At 45.8% G+C, this 22498-nt stretch overlaps 2 protein-coding genes and 1 long non-coding RNA gene across 15 annotated transcripts in view; 2 read left to right on the top strand and 1 right to left on the bottom strand.

Annotated features, from left to right (window-relative positions):
* The first annotated feature begins 3068 nt into the window (after positions 1-3068).
* On the top strand, positions 3069-8622 carry LOC138445435 (uncharacterized). Its single transcript, XR_011258878.1, has 4 exons — positions 3069-3154; positions 4898-5742; positions 7270-7620; positions 8376-8622. It is a non-coding gene; the product is annotated as an uncharacterized lncRNA (long non-coding RNA).
* Positions 6045-19580, bottom strand: DYNLT2 (dynein light chain Tctex-type 2). The gene is made up of 4 exons (XM_069599429.1): positions 19398-19580; positions 12757-12963; positions 8571-8729; positions 6045-7420 (listed from the first exon to the last, which is right to left on the bottom strand). Exons 1-4 carry the CDS (start codon positions 19530-19532, stop codon positions 7310-7312), a joined length of 612 nt encoding a protein of 203 aa, XP_069455530.1. The 5' UTR covers positions 19533-19580; the 3' UTR covers positions 6045-7309.
* A 54-nt stretch (positions 19581-19634) lies between these two features.
* ERMARD (ER membrane associated RNA degradation) overlaps positions 19635-22498 on the top strand; it is a 33233-nt gene continuing 30369 nt past the window's right edge. For 8 of the 13 annotated variants that reach the window (XM_069599415.1, XM_069599418.1, XM_069599416.1 and 5 more), the window contains exon 1: positions 19635-20083. In XM_069599415.1, coding sequence (XP_069455516.1) covers positions 20075-20083 — 9 coding nt within the window. In that variant the 5' untranslated portion in view covers positions 19635-20074. The remainder of the gene's footprint in view (positions 20084-22498) is intronic. The other 5 variants (XM_069599424.1, XM_069599425.1, XM_069599426.1 and 2 more) reach the window with 2 other exon arrangements.

The raw sequence follows: 22498 nt of genomic DNA on the forward strand, positions 1-22498 counted from the left end.
AGCCTCGGAGTCAGGAGTGAAGTGTACAGGGAGGCTGCTTGATATAAAGGGGAGAACAAAGATATGAAGTTAAGACTTTGGTGTGACACCAGCTGTGCCACTTATTAGCTGTGTGATCATGGATAAACTAATCTTTCTGACCCTCCAGTTCCTCACTTGCAGGATTAGAATAATAATTTCCATTCATTTATTTCACAAAGGTTTTATGGAAACCAACTAGGGACTATGTTAGGTGATAGAAATATAAGGAATCGTGTATTCATCAAATACTACCTTACTACTTATTGTTAGACCCTGACTTAGGCACTGGCAATAGAGTGCTGAAGAGAAAAAGCCATAAAACTGTATGAGACCATTAGAATATGTAGTTATAGGTGAGAAAAAGGCTCAAGGTCAAGAATTCCAGAGATACTGGTGAAAATAGAGAAAAAGGAAGAAAACTATCAAGTACTGTAAGCTGAGAGTATTTCAAATATGAGACTGGTCAACATGTCATTTGAGAACTTGAGTAAGATAAAGACCGAAAAATGTCCATTGTATTTAGAAACTTGGTAATAACTAACCATCTTATTTGTTGCAAGCTATTTCAAAGGTATGGCAGTGTCAGAAGCTAAATGGATTAAGGAAGGAATTTGGAGAAGGCAATGGCACCCCACTCCACTGCTCTCGCCTGGAAAATCCCATGCATGGAGGAGCCTGGTGGGCTGCAGTCCACGGGGTCGCTAAGAGTCGGACACGACTGAGCGACTTCACTTTCACTTTTCACTTTCATGCACTGGAGAAGGAAATGGCAACCCACTCCAGTGTTCTTGCCTGGAGAATCCCAGGGACGGGGGAGCCTGGTAAGCTGCCGTCTATGGGGTCGCACAGAGTCGGACACGACTGAAGTGACTTAGCAGCAGCAAGGAAGGAATTAAAAGGTGCTTGCTCCTTGGAAGAAAAACTGACAAACCTAAGGCAGAGACATCTCTCTGCCGAAAATGACCCGTCCAGTCAAGGCTGTGGCTTTCCCAGTGGTCACATACGGATGTGAGAGTTGGACTGTAGAGAAAGCTGAGTGCTGAAGAATTGATGCTTCTGAACTGCGGTGTTGGAGAAGACTCTTGAGAGTCCCTTGGACAGCGAGAGATTGAATAAGTCAATCCTAAAGGAAATCAGTCCTGAATATTCATTAGAAGGACTGATGCTGAAGTTGAAGCTCCAAGACTTTGGCCACCTCATGCGAAGAACTGACTCATTGGAAAAGACCCTGATCCTGGAAGAGATTGAAGGCAGGAGGAAAAGGGGATGACAGAGGATGACATGGTTGGATGGCATCACAGACTCAATGGACATGAGTGTGAGCAAGCTCTAGGAGTTAGTGGTGGACAGGGAAGCCTGGAGTGCTGCAGTCCATGGGATCACACAGAATCGGACATGACTGAGTGACTGAACTGAACTGACTGAAGCTGAAGCTCCAATACTTTGGTCACCTGATTCGAAGAGCCAACTCACTGGAAAAGACCCTGATGCTGGGAAAGATTGAGGACAGGAGAACAAGTGGGCAACAGAGGATGAGATGGTTACATAGCATCACTGACTCAATGGACATGACTGAGCAAACTCCAGGAGATGGTGGAGGACAGGTGAGCCTGGTCCCCTGCAATCCATAGGGTTGCGAAGAGTCAGACATGACTTAGGAACTGAGCTGATTTTGATGATAACACGGACGAACCAAGGAGCAGATGACCAACATGTGCTCGATGGAAAGGTCCTTGAGTCTGAGTTGGTCAAGGAACGGGACCCTAGAGTACGGAAGCCCTAGTTGCACAAAAGCACAGGGGGATGAACAGTGACCGTGAGGCAGAGACCATGCGAAGCAGCCGCATTAAAAGTGCAATTCTTCTATGACTGTAGAAACTTGGTTAGAACACTGAAAACTCCCTTATTGCCAGTTACACACGTATACGGAATTTTCGTTGCAAAAGTGGCCTTTCTTTAGTACACTATAATTTCAAACATGAGAGACATTCTGTTCAGTTCAGTCATTCAGTCGTGTCTGACTCTCATCAACCCCATGAACCTCAGCAGGCCAGGCCTCCCTGTCCATCACCGACTCCCAGAGTCCACCCAAACCCATGTCCGTTGAGTCAGTGATGCCATCCAACCATCTCATCCTCTGTCGTCCCCTTCTCCTCCTGCCCTCAGTCTTTCCCAGCATCAGGGTCTTTTCAAATGAGTCAGCTCTTCGCATCAGGTGGCCAAAGTATTGGAGCTTCAGCTCCAACCTCAGGATTACTATTTTCTTTTTAATAACTTTGCCGAGAGTAATTTAAATTGTGCTTGCCTTTTCTCACCCTACAACTTTTTCTATGCCTTGATATGGAGAAGGAAATGGCAACCCACTCCAGTGTTCTTGCCTGGAGACTCCCAGGGTCGGGGGAGCCTGGTGGGCTGCCGTCTCTGGGGTTGCACAGAGTTGGACACAACTGAAGCAACGCAGCAGCAGCAGCAGCAGCATGCCTTGATAAATCATCGTGCTTATTCTGAAGTTTGGGTTATCTTTTGTGTTTTCAATGTTGTAAATTGTTTCTGAGAGTTTCAACGTGAAGTTGTAAGTCAGTCCCACTTCCTCTCAACATCTTCATCCTCTGTCCTGACCAGTGGCTGTGACTGGCCCATGAAGTCTGGGTGCATCTTCCACGCCACTGAGCCGCCAGCTAGCTCAGTGTGAGTCCGCTCTTGTAGTTTGTCTGAAAGGACAGAGCCAGTCTTTACTGGCAGAAAAGTTTGCTTTCCTGTCTCTTTGTAACTGCAGTTTCCTTCTCCAGGTTCCATCCCTGGGTTGGGAAGATCCTCTGGAGAAGGAAATGGCAACCCACTCCAGTACTCCTGCCTGGAAAATCCCATGGACGGAGGAGACTGGTAGGCTACAGTCCAAGGGATCCCAAAGAGTCGGACACGACTGAGCGACTTCACTCACTTTCACTTTTAACATAGTAACTAATTTTGACATTTTGGCCTGAATGCTAGTCAAACTGACTGAGATTTTCATTATTATTATTACAGTTGATACTTGCTCTGTGCAGGTCCACTCACACAGATTTCTTTTTAAATGTGTCCTACACGCCCATGCCTCCTGCGGTCGGCTGAATCTGCTGATATGGAAAAGAAGGTACTGTATCCAAAGTAGAAGACAGTCTTTCTCAACCAAAAGTGGCTTTCTGTTCCGAAAGCAACTCAAAGTGAAAGACGTCCACACAACTTTACCTCATTTTTCCTGCTTCCTGGACTTTCTCCCCACGGTTCCTCCTTCTGGGCAGGCTTAGGTCTCATCCTGTCTTGATTTTGCTGTTTCCTATTTTCAGGTTTCCTAACCAATTTCATTTCTAGCATCATCACTTCTTTGTTGCACCTTCACCTTTTTTGGCCAGTTTCCTCTTTAGGCTGTCCATTTTTGTAAAACATCACACGGTTCCTCCCTGGGGGGCAAGCAGGTAACATGCTTTGCTGTCTCGTGACCTGAAGCGCTGAGGAAGTGCAATGACCAGTGACTGAAAGGGTTTGACAGAAAGCTCGTGATGCCCACCTGCTGCTTACATAACGACTCGGGGGCTGCGGAGCTGGGGGAGGAACCGGCACTTTGTGCAGCTCCCCACGGGTGACCCACGGTGGTCGCTGAGATAGGAAGCGTGCTGTTCGGGGACTGGTGTGGCTTAACTACAGTGTAGCGGAGCCCTTGTGCACGGTGAGAACCACCACGCTGGGCGATTGTCTCTGTGGACACTGAGGCCACAAAGAGCGATGGCAGGAGCTGAGCCGGTTGGTGGGGGGGGGAGCTTGTGCCCCAGCAGCTCAGGTTCCAGTAACGAGAAGGCGCTTCCCGGGGGCTCGCCCAGAGGTAATAGACCGTGGGCCCAGATGGCGTACAGCTGCAGGAGCTGGAGCTTTTCACAGTCAGGGGTTGCCTGCCCTACCTCCTGGCTCTGAGGCATGAGGGTTAGGGATGAGAGAAACACCACCTTTTACTTGAGAGGGCTGCAGTGAGACTCTTCATCAGGGAGAAGTCAGGTTGCTGTTTTAAGGAAAGAAACTCAGTGCATCTGGGGCAGAGGCTGGGACAATAGAGGAGCCATGTAAATGAAGGCCAACAACCGGCTATAAAGTTTTGAGAAGAAGGGACTCGGACGAGTGGGTGTGCAGATTCCTACAGTGACTAAAGGAAACCGGTGCGTGACATCGGACATGGTTGATCCTTACGGTCCTAATGGCAGAGGGAAAGTGGCTCAGAAGTTGCGGTTCTGAATGCTTGGCACGCGGCTCTCGTGGCTTCAGTTACTTCACACATTTCCGAGGCTTGAGTGGGGAAGCAGCTTGATGACCGCGGGGCAGAGGTTTTCTTGGTACAGACACAGCTCCGAGGAGGAGGCAAGGGGAGGAGTCTGGTGCGAGGGAGGCAGGAATACACGCGCGCTCTCAGGAGCACACAAAGGATCGTGTTTAACGCAGGTGGGCTGGGGGTGAGCGGGGGGTGGGGGGGTCGGCAGTGTCGCTAGGATCCGAGGTGTTTATGACGGACCTGGAGGCCACTAAACCTTGAGAAATGGAGAGTTTTATATTCTGGAGACTCTAGAACCTGACAGTTTGTGTTCACTCCAAGAATGACTGGGGGGTTCTGAGGCATGGAGCGACATAACCAGTTATGCTTCTGACACGGTTACATGTTCAGTCTTACGGGTGAAGACGAGACTGGTGGCGAGGAAAGGTCTTTGGATTTCCTCCTGGTTCGCCTTAGAAGCACTTGCCGTGATTTACAGAGGAATCCTTATTTAATGTAGCGTGCCGGTACAATAAGCACTCAGGGGAGGCAGGGGCCCCGTCCGTCTGGTTCACTGCTCACACTGTGCATCTCACCCAGTGCCTGGCACGTGGCAGGCGAGCGACACGTTGAACAAAACGACCGCCACACGAGTGAATGAAGACGGGGCCTCGGAAATGTGAGAGAAGTGAAGACCCAGACGAGAGACGCCACGGCGGGGAAGAGGGATGGCTTGAGTCACTTCAGAGAAACAGGGTCCATGGACGTTAGCAGCTAAGCACGAATGGGGCTGGGAGAAGGGCAAGAGGGAGCAGAGCTGAGGGCCGTCTGAACTGTCGAAGCAGATGGTGACAGGGAGCCTCTCGAAACCGGTGCCTCCAGGGCCACGCTAAGTGCTGGGCCGACTGTGTATCACCTCACTCAGCTCACAAACTAACCCTCGGAGGAAGGCCTAATTCTCGCTTTACAAAGGCACATTTATAAGCAGTCGGCTCAATACCAGGAAGCGTGTGTTCCCTGATAAAGTCACCAGGAAAGAACGCTGACTCACATGAACTCCTTCTTAGGTTGGTTATTCCTGACTTCTCTGTGGCCAGAGTCCGTGAACAACGACCCTGCTTTAGCGGTTCTTCGGGCCACAGCTGTCACGCCTCCGCTGTGGTGGAACCGCCAGCACTGGATCGTCCGACCCATCACAACACCCGAGTGAAAAGAAAGCTCTCACCTGCCCGTCTTCCTGTTTACACACCATTCAACTAACCTGTACTTTTACTGCCCACTAGATTTGACATGGATTTTCAAGTGCTGATTATACCTGTGAAAACAGAATGAATTATCACAGACATTGTCAGCTGCCTCCCCCAAGCCCACCCCCTGCATCTTTCTGGAGGAGCTCCCACGGATAGTGGTGTCCACTCTCCGCGTGGCCATGTGCTTCAGGGAAGGTGAGCTCCAGCCGCACCCCAGGGAGTGAGTCATAACTGTGCCGTGGGAACACGATTAAATCCTATCAAGGTGCATAGACGTCCAAGGGGAGAGCAGGAAGACAGAGGCCTGGGAAATGCAATTTTGCTCTGTTTAAGGATGATTGTGTTACATTTTTTGGTTCTTGCAAAAAAAAAAAAAAAGCCTGCTGAGCAGACTAACAAATGGGCTGCACACCTGCGAGGCTTCGACCAGAGGGAGAGGCCGGAGTCAGGGAAGCATTACACGGCTCAGCATCTTTCTTCAAGCTCGGTAGTTTCTTTCTTTCTTTTTTTTTTATAGTCAATAACAAAAATTTTATTTTGATTATTGCAGTAGTTGTATTTTCTCTGAGAATGTACGGTCAAAGATCCATCAAATGCACTTTCATCTTGGACTCTGAAACATGGTTAAGGCCTGAGAATTTTTGAGCCTGAGTTGAGGTTCACTGTCATATGATGTAGGGGTAATAATTTATAACTTGATTCTTGCAAGTTTTTTTTTTAGAATATTTTCATTTTCTTTAAAAGAATATAGTTTTCTTTTAAAACCTTGGTCCAAGGTTGTTATTTCTTAGGAGAATCACAAGCTCAAAAATGCCTAATTTGTGCAGCATACAGCTAGTGCTGGTAATTTCTTTCAAAAGAGTGCATGCAATGTATTAAGGCAGCATATAAAATATGCAAAGCTTCCTTTGGAAGTTTTCCAAAAGCTATTGTAACACTCACTTAATTTGACATTGTACAAGGCTGTGTCCTAATTTCCCACAGCAAAGTCTAATTTTCTCAAATCTAACAAGAATGAAGGCAGGAGGAGAAGGGGACAGTAGAGGATGTGATAGTGGGTGGCATGACCGGCTCACGGGATACGAGCCTGAGCAAACTCCAGGAGACGGTGAAGAGACAGGAGGCCTGGCGCACGCAGCCCATGGGGTCGCCAAGAGCCCGACACGACTGACTGACTGACTGAACAATGAAACAAGAGCGATAATCTCTCCATAATCCACTGTCAGCCTCCATGCATACGGCAAAGGCAGATACGTATGCTCCTTATACCTTGGGGTGGCTGCTGCTGCTAAGTCGCTTCAGTCGTGTCTGACTCTGTGCGACCCCATAGATGGCAGCCCACCAGGCTCCACTGTCCTTGGGATTCTCCGGGCAAGAACACTGGAGTGGGTTGCCGTTTCCTTCTCCAATGCATGAAAGTGAAAAGTGAAAGTGAAGTCGTTCAGTCCTGTCCGACTCTTAGTGACCCCACGGACTGCAGCCCACCAGGCTCCCCCATCCCTGGGATTCTCCAGGCAGAAACACTGGAGTGGGCTGCCATTGCCTTCTCCACTTTGGGGTAATACAATGTTAATAAATATGATAACTAGTAAGTATAAAGGTAAAAATCCAGCTTTTACTTGTTGTTAAAAGAATACAATTAAGAAGCTTCAATTGGAGATATAAGAATATAATCAAAACTACCATGAAGCTCACAAGCCTACAAATTCCCATGTCTTTTAGAAAAGTTTAGAAGCAAACACTCTTTGGTCCGTGGAACAAGCTATTCACAGTAGAGGGCGAATACTAAGACCAACGCCACGTACGTTTCAGCCTCATGCTTCGCAGAGACCCAGCTGTCCCACGCCACGTCCCAGATCCATCTGCTGGCAATCTAGGACAGAGATGTTCAGAAGGCCCACTTCAGATCAAACATGTTACAAAGGAATTCTTTAATCTATGCAAGTTTGGTTTCTTAGAAGTTGCATCACTCACTGTCTTGCGAGGTTTTATTTTAAAAGTAATTTGTCCAATTCTCCCTCTGCTGAAGACTCAACAGTGATGCTTCCTGGGGCCATCTCTTTACTGGAGAGGGTAAGTTGTCTAACACAGAGACCAACCTGAGCAGGGTGTGTCCCGGGGCAGAACAGGAGGCGCACACAGCGCTACTCTGCTGCCGCACTCCATAGCAAGGCTTTATCCTTCCCACCATAGGTTTGCAACCAAGTTTGTTAGGGTCTTGTCTTGAAATGAAGAAATGGTACTGATCCTATAAGCAGGCTGTTAGAGAAATCCTAACTCCTTTGCTTCATGTGTAAAGCCACACAAAGTCTGACTTTTCTGTGGTGAGCGTCCCCCATCAGGACGTCGAGTCTGCTTTTCCACCCCATGGATATGAACTGACCTTGGGACTCACTGCGCAGCTTCCGAGAGAGGCCCGAGGAGCCTGCTCTCACCTCTGGAATGCTGCGAGGAGCCCTGTCTAAGGACACCACTCCTCCTCTGGAGGACGATGGCTTCTGTGCAGGGGAACCAATGGTCACGACTGTGAGCAAGGCTGTCTGGGACCTCTGGGCCAGCTGCATCACAGATGGCCAAAACTGCACCACTTTCTTCTGGTGAGGCCAGAAGAAAGTCCACCCAGCCCATCCAGACTGAGCAGACCCACAGGACAATAGGCAAGCACATGACTGGTGTTGAGAGCTGCTCGCTTCTGGGGTGGGGCCGCCTAAACACACCCCAGTCTCTCTGGTTATCAGTCGAGCCCGTGTTGTCTTTGCGCCCCATGTTTTCGCTGCTGGGACTTTCTGCCTGATCTTTAGCACCTCTGGTTCCTTCTTCTTGTTCAGGCATCCGAGGACGACCTCCCCTTCTCGAGACCACCCCAAGGGGCCGCCTGTCCGCCGGGAAGCTCCCCATCCCCTAAGTGTGCAGGTGGGTGTGGCAGACTTCTCTCCTCCCTGGGAGCCTGGTGACTGTCCTGTGGGCGGCAGCCTTCCCTGGGACCAAGTCTTCCCACCATGCTCCCACGCGGAGGTACTTACATTGATTGCCTGACCCGTCTTTTGAATAAATAATACTTTTATAATGAACTTATAACGGTGGTACCCAAATTCTTTGACTGATGACAGTATGCGGTCTGCTAACTCAAGTGACAAATGAGAAAAGACTTTGTCGTCATATTTGAAATCTTGAAGAGTTTCCTTTAAAAAAATTAAAGATATTTTAATTTTCAAATGTTAAATAAACACTGAAATAGAAAATGTGTCTAATTAATATATGAAGCTTTTGGAAACATACACATATCTCTAACCAAATTATATTAAATGGTTGATATGCATACCAATTTATTTCAATAACAATTTTGAAAAAAATTTGGTTTTAAAATTATGTTCAATTGCTCTTCATTAGCAATCCTTAAGCTTAAGTTTTCCTTTACTAGATTACTCTGCCAAACATTTATTAGGGAGACACAAGATTTTTTTTTTTTTTTTTTTTTTTGCTGCTCGGCCTGTGGAATCTTAGCTCCCTGACCAGGAACTAAACTCACACGCCCTGCACTGGCAGCACAGAGTCTAAACCACTGGACCTCCATGGAAGTCCCTATCCCTGTCTTCTTGTCTCCCTCAGGTAAAGGCCGCTTCTTTCTAACCCTGTCCCTGTGGCTGCTCACTCCACTGCTTTTTTCTGTGCCTCCAGAAGAGCAATCCGGAAGTCAAAGATTGCTCACCGTGTTTGTCCCTGAATTAATATACGGCTGGGCGTGGGGAGACAGATGTGGGCCGTGGAACACACCGTGTTTGTCCCTGAATTAGTATACTGACGGGCGCGGGGAGACAGGTGTGGGCCGTGGAACACACCGTTTGTCCCTGAATTAGTATACAGCTGGGCGCGGGGAGACAGGTGTGGGCCGTGCAACACTGCGTTTCTCTACAGACCACAGCGGACTTGGGCCAGCTGGCGGGCAGGTGGCGCCTGCCTTTGATTAACTGACTCAGACCAACGACAAACTAACCAACGTTCCAGGTTCTAATGGTAACAAATGGATGCCGACCTGCTAATTTTACAGGCAAATAGAACCCGACGAATCACCCATCTTTCTGGCTGTGCTTCCCTTCTGGGCTTTTGGCTCTGGACTGGGTCTAGAAGCATTCAGCTCCCTCAGGCACTTGGCTCAATCTTTGGACACTTAGCAACATCCACTCTCTCTTCGCAGTTTGCCTAAGAGATCCCAGGCTTCATCTATTAATACATACATGTTCCATTTTAACAATTAATGAATAGTTGCTATAGGAAGATACCTACAAGCTCCAGCAGTGTATATTATTTCTGTGTCTAGAATGGTGATAATGTTCCTTAAACACAAAGGAGAATCCCTAGCCTCACTGTGACCCCAGCCTTCCTCCTACATATCCAATAAGCTGTTCTAAGCCCCTTATGCTCAATGCAATTCTATAAATGATCAACATATAAATACAACTTGAAATTCTGCTATACTCAATAAACTTGAACTCAATGTCATTGGGCCAAGGGAGAGATACACCCAAATGCTTCCTGTTAGGCCACAGGGTTAATAATTACTGCATTGAGTTGAATTTATTTCCAAGGTATGAGCCATAATACAGTTTCTGAATATTATTTGGTTATTATTACTTCAGTTTAGAAATGTATCTATGTCTATGGCGGTGGAGGGAGGTAGGGGAAATGGGTTTCCTAAATATTCTTCTCTATTAACATATTCATTTAAGAATTAACTCTGATACAGTTCAGTTCAGTTCAGTCGCTCAGTCGTGTCCAACTCTTTGCGACCCCATGAATCGCAGCACGCCAGGCCTCCCTGTCCATCACCAACTCTCAGAGTTCACTCAGACTCACGTCCATCGAGACCATGATGCCATCCAGCCATCTCATCCTCTATCGTGCCCTTCTCCTCCTGCCCCCAATCCCTTCCAGCATCAGTGTTTTCCAATGAGTCAACTCTTCACATGAGGTGGCCAAAGTACTGGAGCTTCAGCTTTAGCATCATTCCTTCCAAAGAAATCCCAGGGTTGATCTTCAGAATGGACTGTTTGGATCTCCTTGCAGTCCAAGGGACTCTCAGGAGTCTTCTCCAGCACCACAGTTCAAAAGCATCAATTCTTCGGCACTCAGCCTTCTTCACAGTCCAACTCTCACATCCATACATGACCACAGGAAAAACCATAGCCTTGACTAGCTGGACCTTTGTTGGAAAAGTAATGTCTCTGCTTTTGAATATGCTATCTAGGTTGGTCATAACTTTTCTTCCAAGGAGTAAACGTCTTTTAATTTCATGGCTGCAGTCACCATCTGCAGTGATTTGGGAGCCCAAAAAGATAAAAGTCTGCCACTGTTTCCACTGTTTCCCCATCTATTTCCCATGAAGTGATGGGACCACATGCCATGATCTTTGTTTTCTGAATGTTGAGCTTTAAGCCAACTTTTTCACTCTCCTCTTTCACTTTCATCAAGAGGCTTTTTAGCTCCTCTTCACTTTTTGCCATAAGGGTGGTGTCATCTGCATATCTGAGGTGATTGATATTTCTCCCGGCAATCTTGATTCCACCTTGTGTTTCTTCCAGTCCAGCGTTTCTCATGATGTACTCTGCATATAAGTTAAATAAGCAGGGTGACAATATACAGCCTTGACATACTCCTTTTCCTATTTGGAACCAGTCTGTTGTTCCATGTCCAGTTCTAACTGGTGCTTCCTGACCTGCACACAGATTTCTCAAGAGGCAGGTCAGGTGGTCTGGTATTCCCATCTCTTTCAGAATTTTCCAGTTTATTGTGATCCACACAGTCAAAGGCTTTGGCATAGTCAATAAAGCAGAAGTAGATGTTTTTCTGGAACTCTCTTGCTTTTTCAATGATCCAGCAGATGTTGCCAATTTGATCTCTGGTTCCTCTGCCTTTTCTAAAACCAGCTTGAACATCAGGAAGTTCACAGTTCATGTATTGCTGAAGTCTGGCTCGGAGAATTTTGAGCATTACTTTTCTAGCGTGTGAGTTGAGTGCAATTGTGCAGTAGTTTGAGTATTCTTTGGCATTGCCTTTCTTTAGGATTAGAATGAAAACTGACCTTTTCCAGTCCTGTGGCCACTGCTGAGTTTTCCAAATTAGCTGGCATATTGAGCTCAGCACTTTCACAGCATCATCTTTCAGGATTTGAAATAGCTCAATTGGAATGCCATCACCTCCACTAGCTTTGTTTGTGATGCTTCCTAAGGCCCAGGGGATATAAATCAAGGAAATGGCAACCCACTTCAGTATTCTTGCCTGGAGAATCCCACAGACAGAGAAGCCTGGCGAGCTATAGTCCATGGGGTTGCAAACAGTTGGACATGACTAAGCAACTAAGCACACAAGCGCAATTTATACAAAAGAAATTAAATGTATGCTTTCTTCCCAACAGCTAGCTTACATCAGTTGTTACTAAAGGAATTCATTTGCAGATTTGAGGCGGGGGAGGTAACGTTAAACAAGGAGTACTCTTGGAGGGGGATTCGCGCAGTGTAGAATCCCACAGAGGGAACCTGGTCGTCAGAAATCTCCTGGGTGCCTGATGCCCAAAGGTGAAAAGGGGATTCAGCAAAGGTGTCCCCTTAAACATTCTGTAACTTGAAAGTTTTTAATTTGGCCCTTTATTAGGAAAGATGGTGAAGGGGATTCTTTCCATATGAACAATGTAGCCTTCAGACACAAGCACTAGTGTAATTAATATTGGTATTACACTATTAACTCTGTAAAATTGAAGAAGCTTTGTTGGACTAGCCGAAAACATGTGTCTGAGTTTCAAACTACTGTCTTAAATGAACTTCAGATTCCAGCTTGACTAATGAAGAAGAAAATCTACACATAAGTTGGGGGTTGCCTGTTCTTAGGATGTTTGGTATAGTCATGAATCCGTTTTCCCCACATATTCAATATGGGTTTTATTTTTTACTCATTCCTTCAAATATGGGAGAAACACAGAACCTGCAGGATAAATAATTTATGGATAATTGTTAAATGAAATACAAAAAAATTTCTTTTTGATTTAGCTTTAATCATAGCATCAACATGAAGATTATTCAGAATGTCTACAAAGTACTTTCAGAGACAAATGCTACAAAAAAATTGGTCAGTGTAACTATACTGCCGTAAATCTTAACATGGTTTATTAAATCTCCCAAATTAAGATATTGCTGTCATATATACCTATCAACCTACCGTTAGTATCTGCTGGACTTTTGTTTCTACTGAATGAGCCTGGAATTTTTTCAAGGGCTCCATTCTATATGAATTAGCAAACTTTAGTTTTGCCAGGGCACTCTTCCATTCTTTACCTAGGTCAGCAATTGAGTCATCAAATGGAGGCTCTACATACTGAACATCATGAATCGATTCTCTCAGTCTATCTCTTAAAATTTGTGCATACTGAAAGGAGGAGAGAGACAGAGAGAGATTACTATTTAAATTCCATAATGAAATTTCAGCTTTAAGGACCCTGGGGCAGTGGGACAGGGCTGACACAAAGCTCGGAAACCCATTATAACAGACTTCTATGATTATGTGGTTGCTCAATCTTAGAGTCAATCCTATCAACTTGGACAACAAGAAAAAAAATATAGGTATCATCTATCTATCTATAAACAGGAAAACACACAATCACAAATCTGAATGCACAGATTCAGAACATCCATGGAAGACGCAGAACTAGAAACAAGAGTGGCCTTTGAGAGGGCAACTGAGTGGCTGAAAGAGGGGTATGAAAGGAAAACCTTTCACGCTCCCTACTCCGACACTGGGGCTGCCCTGGTGGCTCAGCGGGTAAAGCATCTGCCTGCGATATGGGAGACCCGGGTTCAATGCCTGGGCTGCGAAGATCCCCTGGAGAAGGAAACGGCAACCCACTCCAGGACCCTTGCTGGGAAAATCCCATGGACAGAGGAGCCTGGTAGGCTACAGTCCATGGGGTCCCAAAGAGTTGGACACGATCGACCGACTTCACTTTCACTTTTCACTGACATTATGAAAATATTATCCTTTATTGCCTTCTTATAATTTTAATCATTTTATCTTTGAATAAATAATACAATTATTTGTTAACTCATAAGTTTTAATTGAAAAGATAACAAAAGTGGTATATTTGGTATATGTCATTCCATGCTTTTGACATTCAACATTTATTTGATAACATTCAACCTGCCTTAAAGAACTATTTATTTAGTGGCTACTATGGTTAAGTATGGGGTTCCCAGGTGGCACTGATGGTAAAGAACCTGCCTGCCAATGCGGGAGATGTAAGAAAGATAGGTTCTATCCCTGGGACGGGAAGATCTCCTGGAGAAGATCTACTGGAATGGCTACCAACTCCAATATTCTTGCCTGGGAAATCCCATGGACAGAGGAGTCTGGTGGGCTACAGTCCATGGGGTCACAAAGAGTTGGACACGACTGAGCAATTAACACTTTTACTTCAGTTAAGAATGGGGGCTTCCCAGGTGGTGCTAGTAGTAAAGAACCTGCCTGCAGATGCAGGAAACATAAGAGATGTGGGTTCGATCCCTGGGTTGGGAAGAGTCAGACACAACTGAAGTGACTTAGCATGCATACACAGTTAAGTACTCTATGCTCTGAAGTTACAGGGGTGAACTTCATTGTAACAACCAGAACTGTTTTACTTGTATTAACTCATAATAAAAAGAGTCTGCATACACGGAGTTATCCTTCTAGTGCAAAAGGAAGTGAAGTCATTCAGTTGTGTCCGACTCTTTGCGACATCATGGACTGTAGCCTGCTAGGCTCCCCCGTCCTTGAGATTTTCCAGGCAAGATACTGGAGTGGGTTGCCATTTCCTTCTCCAAAATAGTGGTAATTGCTACAAATAAAACCATATGACTTGATAAAATTCACCATGAGGGTCTAATTTAGACTGAATAATCGGAGAAGTCTCTTCTGAAATAAAGTTTGGGCTGATGTCTAAAAGGAATGGGAAATAGGCAGGACAAAGTGCTTACTATGTTTTGAGAGTTAACATGTATTTGGCACGTATGAGCTATTTAGAGTGGGGAAACAGCAGTGATGGAACAGAGCTTAAAAGGCAGCATGCAGGACTAAGCAGAATTCGAAAGGGAAGGTGAAACTCACTCCTAGAACAATGAGGAACCACTGAAGGATTTGAACAGGCAAATGGAATTTATTCCGGGGATGCCTGTTTATTCCAGGAATGCAGGATGGCTCAGATGACCTCGAAGATGTGATGACTCACCTGGTGCCAGACATCCTAGAGTGCAAAGTGGGCCTTAGAATGCATGACTATGGACAAAGCTAGTGGAGGTGATGGAATTCCAGCTGAACTCTTTCAAATCCTAAAAGATGATGCTGTTCAAGTGCTGCACTCGATATACCAGCACATCTGGAAAACTCAGCAGTGCCACAGAACTGGAAAAGGTCAGTTTTCATCCCAATCCCAAAAAAGGCAATGCCAAAGAATGTTCAAACTACTGCACAGCTGCACTCATTGTTACTTTGAGCAAAGTAACACTCAAAATTCTCCACGCTAGGCTTCGACAGTATGTGAACCAAGAACTTCAGATGTTCAAGCTGGATTTAGAAAAGGCAGAGGAACCAGAGATCAAATTGCCAATATCCTCTCGATCACTGAAAAAGCAAGAAAATTCAAGAAAAACACCTACTTCTGCTTCACTGACTATGTTAAAGCCTTCGAATGTGTGAATCACAACAAACTAGAAAATTTTTCAAGAGATGGGAATATCAGACCACCTTACCTGCCTCCTAAGAAATTTGTATGCAGATTAAGAAGCAAGTTAGAACCAGACACAGAACAACAGACTGGCTCAAAACTAGGAAAGGATTCTGTTAAGGCTGCACACTGTCACCCTGCTTATTTAACTTACATGCAGAGCACATCATACAAAATACTGGGCTGCATGAAGCACATGCTGGAATCAAGACTGCCGGGAGAAACAGCAATAACCTCAGATATGCAGATGACATCACCCTTTAGGCAGAAAGCTAAGAGGAATTAAAGAGCCTCTTGATTAAAGTGAAAGAGGAGAGTGAAAAGCTGGCTTAAAACTCAACACTGAGAAAACTAAGATCATGGCACCCGGTCTCATCACTTCACAGCAAACAGACAGGGAAACAATGGAGACAGTGACAGAGTTTATTTTCGTGGGCTCCAAAATCATTGCAGATGGGGACTGCAGCCATGTAATTAAAAGCTGCTTGCTCCTTGCCAGAAAACAAACCTAGATATATTAAAAAGCAAAGACATTACTTTGCTGACAAAGGTCCATCTAGTCAAAGCTATGGTTTTCCCAGTAGTCATGTATGGATATAAGAACCGGACCATAAAGAAAGCTGAGCAGTGAAGAAGTAATGCTTTTAAACTGTGGTGTTGGAGAAGACTCGAGTCCCTTGGACTGCAAGGAGTTCAAACCAGTCAATCCTAAAGAAAATCAGTCCTGAATCTTTAGAACTGATGCTGAAGCTAAAGGTCTAATTAAAAGACACTCCTTGGAAGGAAAGCTATGACCAACCTAGACAGCATATTAAAAAGCAGAGACATTACTTTGTCAACAAAGGTCCATCTAATCAAGGCTATGGTTTTTCCAGTGGTCATGTATGGATGTGAGAGTTGGACTATAGAGAGCGCTAAGCACTGAAGAATTGATGCTTCTGAACTGTGGTGTTGGAGAAGACTCTTGAGAATCCCTTGGACTGCAAGATCAAACCAGTCCATCCTAAAGGAGATCAGTTCTGGGTGTTCATTTGAAGGACTGATGTTGAAGCTGAAACTACAATACTTTGGCCACCTGATGCAAAGAACGGACTCATTTGAAAAGACCCTGATGCTGGGAAAGATTGAGGGTGGGAGGAGAAGGGGACGACAGAGGATGAAATGGTTGGATGGCATCACGGACTCAATGGACATGGGTTTGGGTGGACTCCAGGAGTTGGTGATGGACAGGGCGGCCTGGCGTGCGGCAGTTCCTGGTGTCGCGAAGAGTCGGACGCAACTGAACTGAACTGAAAGCTCTAATACTTTGGCCACCTGAGGCAAAGAACTGACTCACTGGGAAAGACCCTGATACTGGGAAAGACTGAAGGCAGGAGAAGGGGATGACAGAGGATGAGATGGTTGGATGGCATTACCAACTTGATGGACATGAGTTTGAGCAAGCTCTAGGAGCTGGTGACGGACAAGAAGCCTGGGGTGCTGCAGTCCATGGGGTTGTAAAGAGTCGGACAGGACTGAGCGACTGAACTGACTGAAGGATGGCTCAACATCTGCAAAGCAAAGTGATGCAGAAAAAGCTGTGACAAAAATTAACACCCACTTATGATTAAAGAAAAAAAAAACACAACTCTGAACAAAGTGGTTAAATAGGGACTATACCTCAACATAATAAAGGCTCTATCTCTACATCAAAAGCCTATAGCTAATAGCATACTCATAAAAATACTCATATATTATTTTTTTAAAGTACCATTGAATTCAGTTTGCAAATATTTTATTGGGGATTTTTCTATCTATGTTCGTCAGGAACACTGGCCTATCATTTTCTTATGGTAAACTTGGCTGGTTTTGTATTAGGGTAATGCTGGCCTTGAAAATTAGTTTGGAAGTATTTCTTTCTATTTTTTGATAAGGACTGGAATTAATTCTTTTAATATTTGGTAGACCCCACCAGTGAGGCCATCTGGTCCTAGTGTTTTATTTAAGGGAGGTTTTAGATTACTGATTCCATCTCCTCACTAGTAATCAATCTGTGAATTCAGATTTTCTTTTTCTTCATGATTCAGTCTTAGAAGTTGTATGTTACTAGGAATTTATCCATTTCTTCTAGGCTGCCCGAATAATTGGCACAGTGATTTCTTACGATCTTTTGTATTTCTGTTGTATCAATTTTAATTTGTTCTCTTTAATTTCTAATTTTATTTACTTGAGTTTTCTCTGAAGTCTTGGTCAATTAGTCCCCTCTCCTCACCAGGGACTACAAAGATAATAAAAGTTTTGCCTCAAATTTTCCCATAGATCACTGATGTCTAATTTTTTTTTTTTGGTTTTCTACTGCCATCTCTAATTCACTAATACTGTTATACAGTGTCAAATCTGCTGTTGATTCCACTCAGTTTATTTTACATTTTTAACACTATATTAAGATTTTCAAATGTATATAGACAAGTGAGACTAATCAAGTTTTCAATTATCAGTAATTTAAGATTTTGTTATTGTTGGTTGCAAGCAACAGGAACTGATTCTTGTTAACCACATACATAACTAATTGGAAAGACATGACATAGCTCATAGAATGGAAGAGAAGGCTAAAGAACTAGGCACTTCAGGCACTTCACTATGCCACTTCAATTTAAATTAATCTCTATCATTTTCCTGAATTATTCCAGGGAGAGTTCATCTAATCAGCCTAGTTTTGGTCTCATCCTAAGGATAAAGTTAAGGAGGGTGATTGACAGTCCCACCAAAACCCTAATGGGGAATGAGTTCATTCCCCAAAGGAAAACTGAGGTGCTACTATGAAAGAAAATAAATGGGCACAGGAGAGAGAAAATCAAAAGATACTTATGATGATTAAATTGTGTGTCCTAATTTTTCTTATGCTCAGGATCATGAGAGTTATCAGCTACCTAAGTTAGGAATGACAATTAGTAACTCATTGTCCTCAGGCACACTTAATGAGCATTTGTGAAGTTTTTTCTGAGTCTCTTTCCATTTATCCCTCATTTCAAATTTCTGACCTGTAAAAGCTCAGACTTTAGAGACAGCTATAATTAATCACATTCATCATCAAAGAAGAAAGAACTGCCTTGTCCATGTCCCCTTCTCCCCAGATTCTGGCATGTACCCCAAATGTACCTGTCTGTCCTCCCCTCCTTTTGGATTCAAATTTACTTTTTAAGACTTCAGATCTTTAGTAGACAGTAAGTTTATAAAGGGCAGCTCAAAATAGAAATATTTTTCATTATTATAGGTGACCTATGGTTACTCAGACTTATATACAATATGGTTTCTGGGAGCATCAGTTTTAAGTCCAACACATTAAGCAGTCAGCCTTGCTGCGCTCTCAGTTCTGTGAACATGCCCTTCTTACTTTTTCTCCTTTTGTTTCCCTTTCCTCTAAAACGTAGACCACAAAGAGCAGTCATCAGAACCTGAAATGTTACCAAGACTTTTTTGCAGGTGGTGGTGGGGAGGGAATCAAGATCTTCAAAAATTCTCTCTCCTCCATCCTGTTTCATTAAGTAGGTATGAAAACAGTTACAGACAAGTGGACCAGAAGTCCCAGCTGTATTACTACGATTCTGTACCCTTGGACAAATTATTTTCTCTCTTAAAAGTCTCAATAAAATATGGAGTATTGATCACTAATGGTTTCCAGATTATGGTCACACGGAAATCTGGTGCTATACCACCAATAAAACTGAATGACATTATCCATTAATTTCAGATAGTAAGTTAATGGGCAGAATTACTTCCAATTTAACGTTCTCTTTTTTATGTTCTTCAAATACTGAGACTGCTGCTGTTAACAAAAACTCAAAACCTCTCATTGGTCTGCTTGGTATATCCAAACACTCTTGTTTTAAGGCACACATACACTGGCTCCTGGTTAGTAAATCTGCCCCCTGATTTGAGTAATGACATCAAACACACTAAAATTACGCATTTCTGGAAAAGGCTCCTCTCGGGAAACCTGAGCTGAGTAAATCTGAAGAGAACTGAAGCAGCTGTTTTGGTCCCCGCAGTGCTCGAGGGTCTACACCACAAAGGCGGGAGAGTCCTGCCGCCCACAGGGCGGCCCGCGCCCCGTCTTCGCACTCACTGCCTCCTTCTCGAACATGCTAGGCCTCCTCTCTTTGCGAGGCATCACCGACGGCTGCTGAGGGGCCTGCACTGCGGGCGCCTTCGCGCCCCGACCCCGCTTCTCCATCGCGCCGGCACTCCGGGCCGCCTCCATCGCCGCCCTAACGCCTCCTCCGCTTTCAGCGCGAGCGCCCGTCTCTCGCGCGTCGCGCCCGCCGGAAATGCGCCTTAGGAGGGGGCGTGGCGTGCGCGCGTCATCCCTCGGCGTCGCGGCTGGAGCCGGAAGTCGTGGAGGCGGCGTCCGGCAGCGGCTGTCGCTGGGCGCGCCTGCGTTCGTCCATCAGGCTGCGACGCGGGGAGCACCGTCGCGGCTGCAGCCGGTGCGGCGGCGGCGGAGGGCGGGCCGTGTCCGCCCGAGTGGGCGCCTGCTGGACCCCCCCCCCTTCCGCCCTCGAGCTCCCTGGTGTCGCCGACCCCGCGTTCGGTGGCTCAGGTCCCGGCTGAAGTCTGCGAGGACGTGGCGTGGGGACCGAGCCTGCGCCCTGCGCGCGAGGGGAAGCTCTGCGGCCGCCACCGCGAAGTGCAGGAGCTGTTCCCGGGACCGCGGGCGGGCACGCGCAGCGCGCCGTGGCTTTTAGCCTTTGTTCTGACTGGCCTTCGCCCCAAAGGAAGTGTCGTCTAGGTGGTTCCTTGGCGATGCGGGAAGTATGTGTGGTGATCTGGCCTCTGGTTCACACTTGCAAATTAGAATTGTAGTTGACATCTTTAGGCCGCTTTGATAACGTAAAACTGAATCAAAGGGTCTCATTAACTGGCTGCCTCAGTGGGGTTGCCTCACAATAAAGATTTTACTTTCCTCTCTCAGGGATTTCAGTGTTAATCGATCATCTGTGAGCAGTTTTTAGCTCTAGCTGCTGCTTGTTGAGTGCTGAGTACTGTGTGCCGGGTGCTTTTCAAGTATTATCACTGCAGCTGTAGAAGGTGGTCATGTTTTGCCCCGTTTTACACTTAAAAGTCTCAGGTATGTTAACGTTTCCAAGGCAAGAAGTGGAAAAGCGTCTGAGGAAGAATTCAAATTCAGATCATTCTAGCTCTCAAGCAAAACTCATTCGCACTATCCCATGCTGCTCTGGGCAGGACACTGAAGTACCAAAGATGACACGGAGGGGCACACACGCACGGATGCAGGCTTTGGGGCTTCTAGTGGGAGGACAGGCACGTCCCTGAGTGTAACACGCAGAAGAGGTATTTATTGTCTTGAGTGGCAGTTAAAGCATTGCAGCGTTTATTATTTGTTGATTTGAGGTTGGATTTTATTTCTTGATTAACAGCAGGGTCTCCTCTTGTCTAAGAGAGTATGAGCTTAGAAAGTTAACCTAGAAGCCAACTTCTAGAATTGCATGTCTGTTTGTAGTAGAATGTAGCCATTCCCCAAATCTGAAGGTCTTGGAGCCTTAGAGAGGTCCATTTCAACTCAGGGTGAAAGTGTTAATTGCCTAGTTGTACAGAACTCTCTGCGACCCCGTGGACTGTAGCCCACCAGGATGCTCTGTCCATGGGATTCTCCAGGCAAGAGTACTGGAGTGGGTTGCCATTCCCTTCTCCAGGGGATCTTCCCGACCGAGGGACTGAACCCGTCTCCTGCATTGCAGGCAGATTCTTTACCCTCTGAGCCATCAACTAGGGATAGGAGGAGCCAATAATTCATTTAACTTTTGTTTTTCATTTATCATGTTCCAGCATCTGCTGTGTCCTGGGCATACAGTGTTGTGTAAGACCTGGTCTCTCTGCTCCAGGATCTTACTGTTTGGTTGAGTCTGAGGGACGACTGACTGTTGATCCGGTGTCTACAACCGAAAGAGACTTTACTCACAACCTCAGCTGTGAGATTCAGGGCCCACTTTGCTGGTGGAATAGATGCGCTTTTGTGCAGAAATATCATTTCTGCCGGTCTCCTGTCACTCTAGGACTTCAGTTTGTTCCTTTAGAGTTCAAATGCTTTTTAAAAATGCGAGGAGTCCCTTTTGATGTGAATGTAACCTTTTTGAGTTGTATTTGTGTATTTGTCCAGAGACAGACCACAGGAGTTTTCACACTATGATCATTTGATATAAAGTGCTAACTAGGACTAAAATTGTTAACTAGTCATGTGAAGGATAAAGTGAGATCTCTGAAAGTGTGGAGGAGACGGCAGCTGCAGGAGCAGTCGCTCCAGAGGACTGAAGGAGCTGAGGGAAGTGGCTGCGTTTTAAAGCTTAGACACTTAGAGGAGAGTCCCTGCATGGCTGAAACTCAGGTCTCTGAGGAGGAAACTGTGCTACAGAGCTGCATGGAAGAGCCTGGCAAGGGGGATGCAGAGTTCCAAAGGGAAGTCCCTGGGTGTGTGTGTGTGTGTTTCCGGTGGGCATTCTCGGGCGAAGCTGGTCCTGCAGGTGTTGGGACGATTGCAGACTGGAGTCAGCTGCTGCAGCAGGAGGCGCTGCCTTGCAGGGCAGTGCTCACAGGAGTGCGGGTCACCAGAAAGGCGCAGGAGGTTGCTGGGCTGCAGGCAGGAGGGGCAAGTGCCCCCCCCCCCCCCAGTGCTGTCGCGCAGTGTTCCAAGGAAAGTGTGCTGACTGGCTGAGTGGGTGTCAGCCACAGAGGATTGCCGGATGTGCCCCACAGATCTCTCAGGGAGCGCCTCAGTTGTGGGGCCTGAAAGCATTGGTTGACCTCAAGGCTGAGAGCGGGAATGAAGCTTCTAGGGACAGGAGGAGTGGGCAGGATGATGGGTGACACTGATGGGGACGGGGGAGCTGCAGCCAACTGGCTTCCGAGGCAGGGACCTGCCGAGACTCACTAACACGCCTCACAAAGACACCAGGTCCTTTTCAGACCTAGAACATGATCTCTCTGCAGTTACTGGGCGATCTTAGCATAATGTCAGGAGAATTATGAAGAATCGGTTTTATTTAACTTTTTATGAAAAAGCAGCATGGTTTGCAGCATGGTTTTACACTATGTGGGGAGTCAGAATTATGCATTTTGCTCCACTTTAGCATTATTTAGTGTTTAATTCATTTAGTAGCTTAATTTTCTAGTTTTCTCAGCCCTCATTTAAAAATGCTTATGTTGATAACT

Source organism: Ovis canadensis, chromosome 8 (genome assembly GCF_042477335.2).
Source record: "Ovis canadensis isolate MfBH-ARS-UI-01 breed Bighorn chromosome 8, ARS-UI_OviCan_v2, whole genome shotgun sequence".
Taxonomy (NCBI): Eukaryota; Metazoa; Chordata; class Mammalia; order Artiodactyla; family Bovidae; genus Ovis; species Ovis canadensis.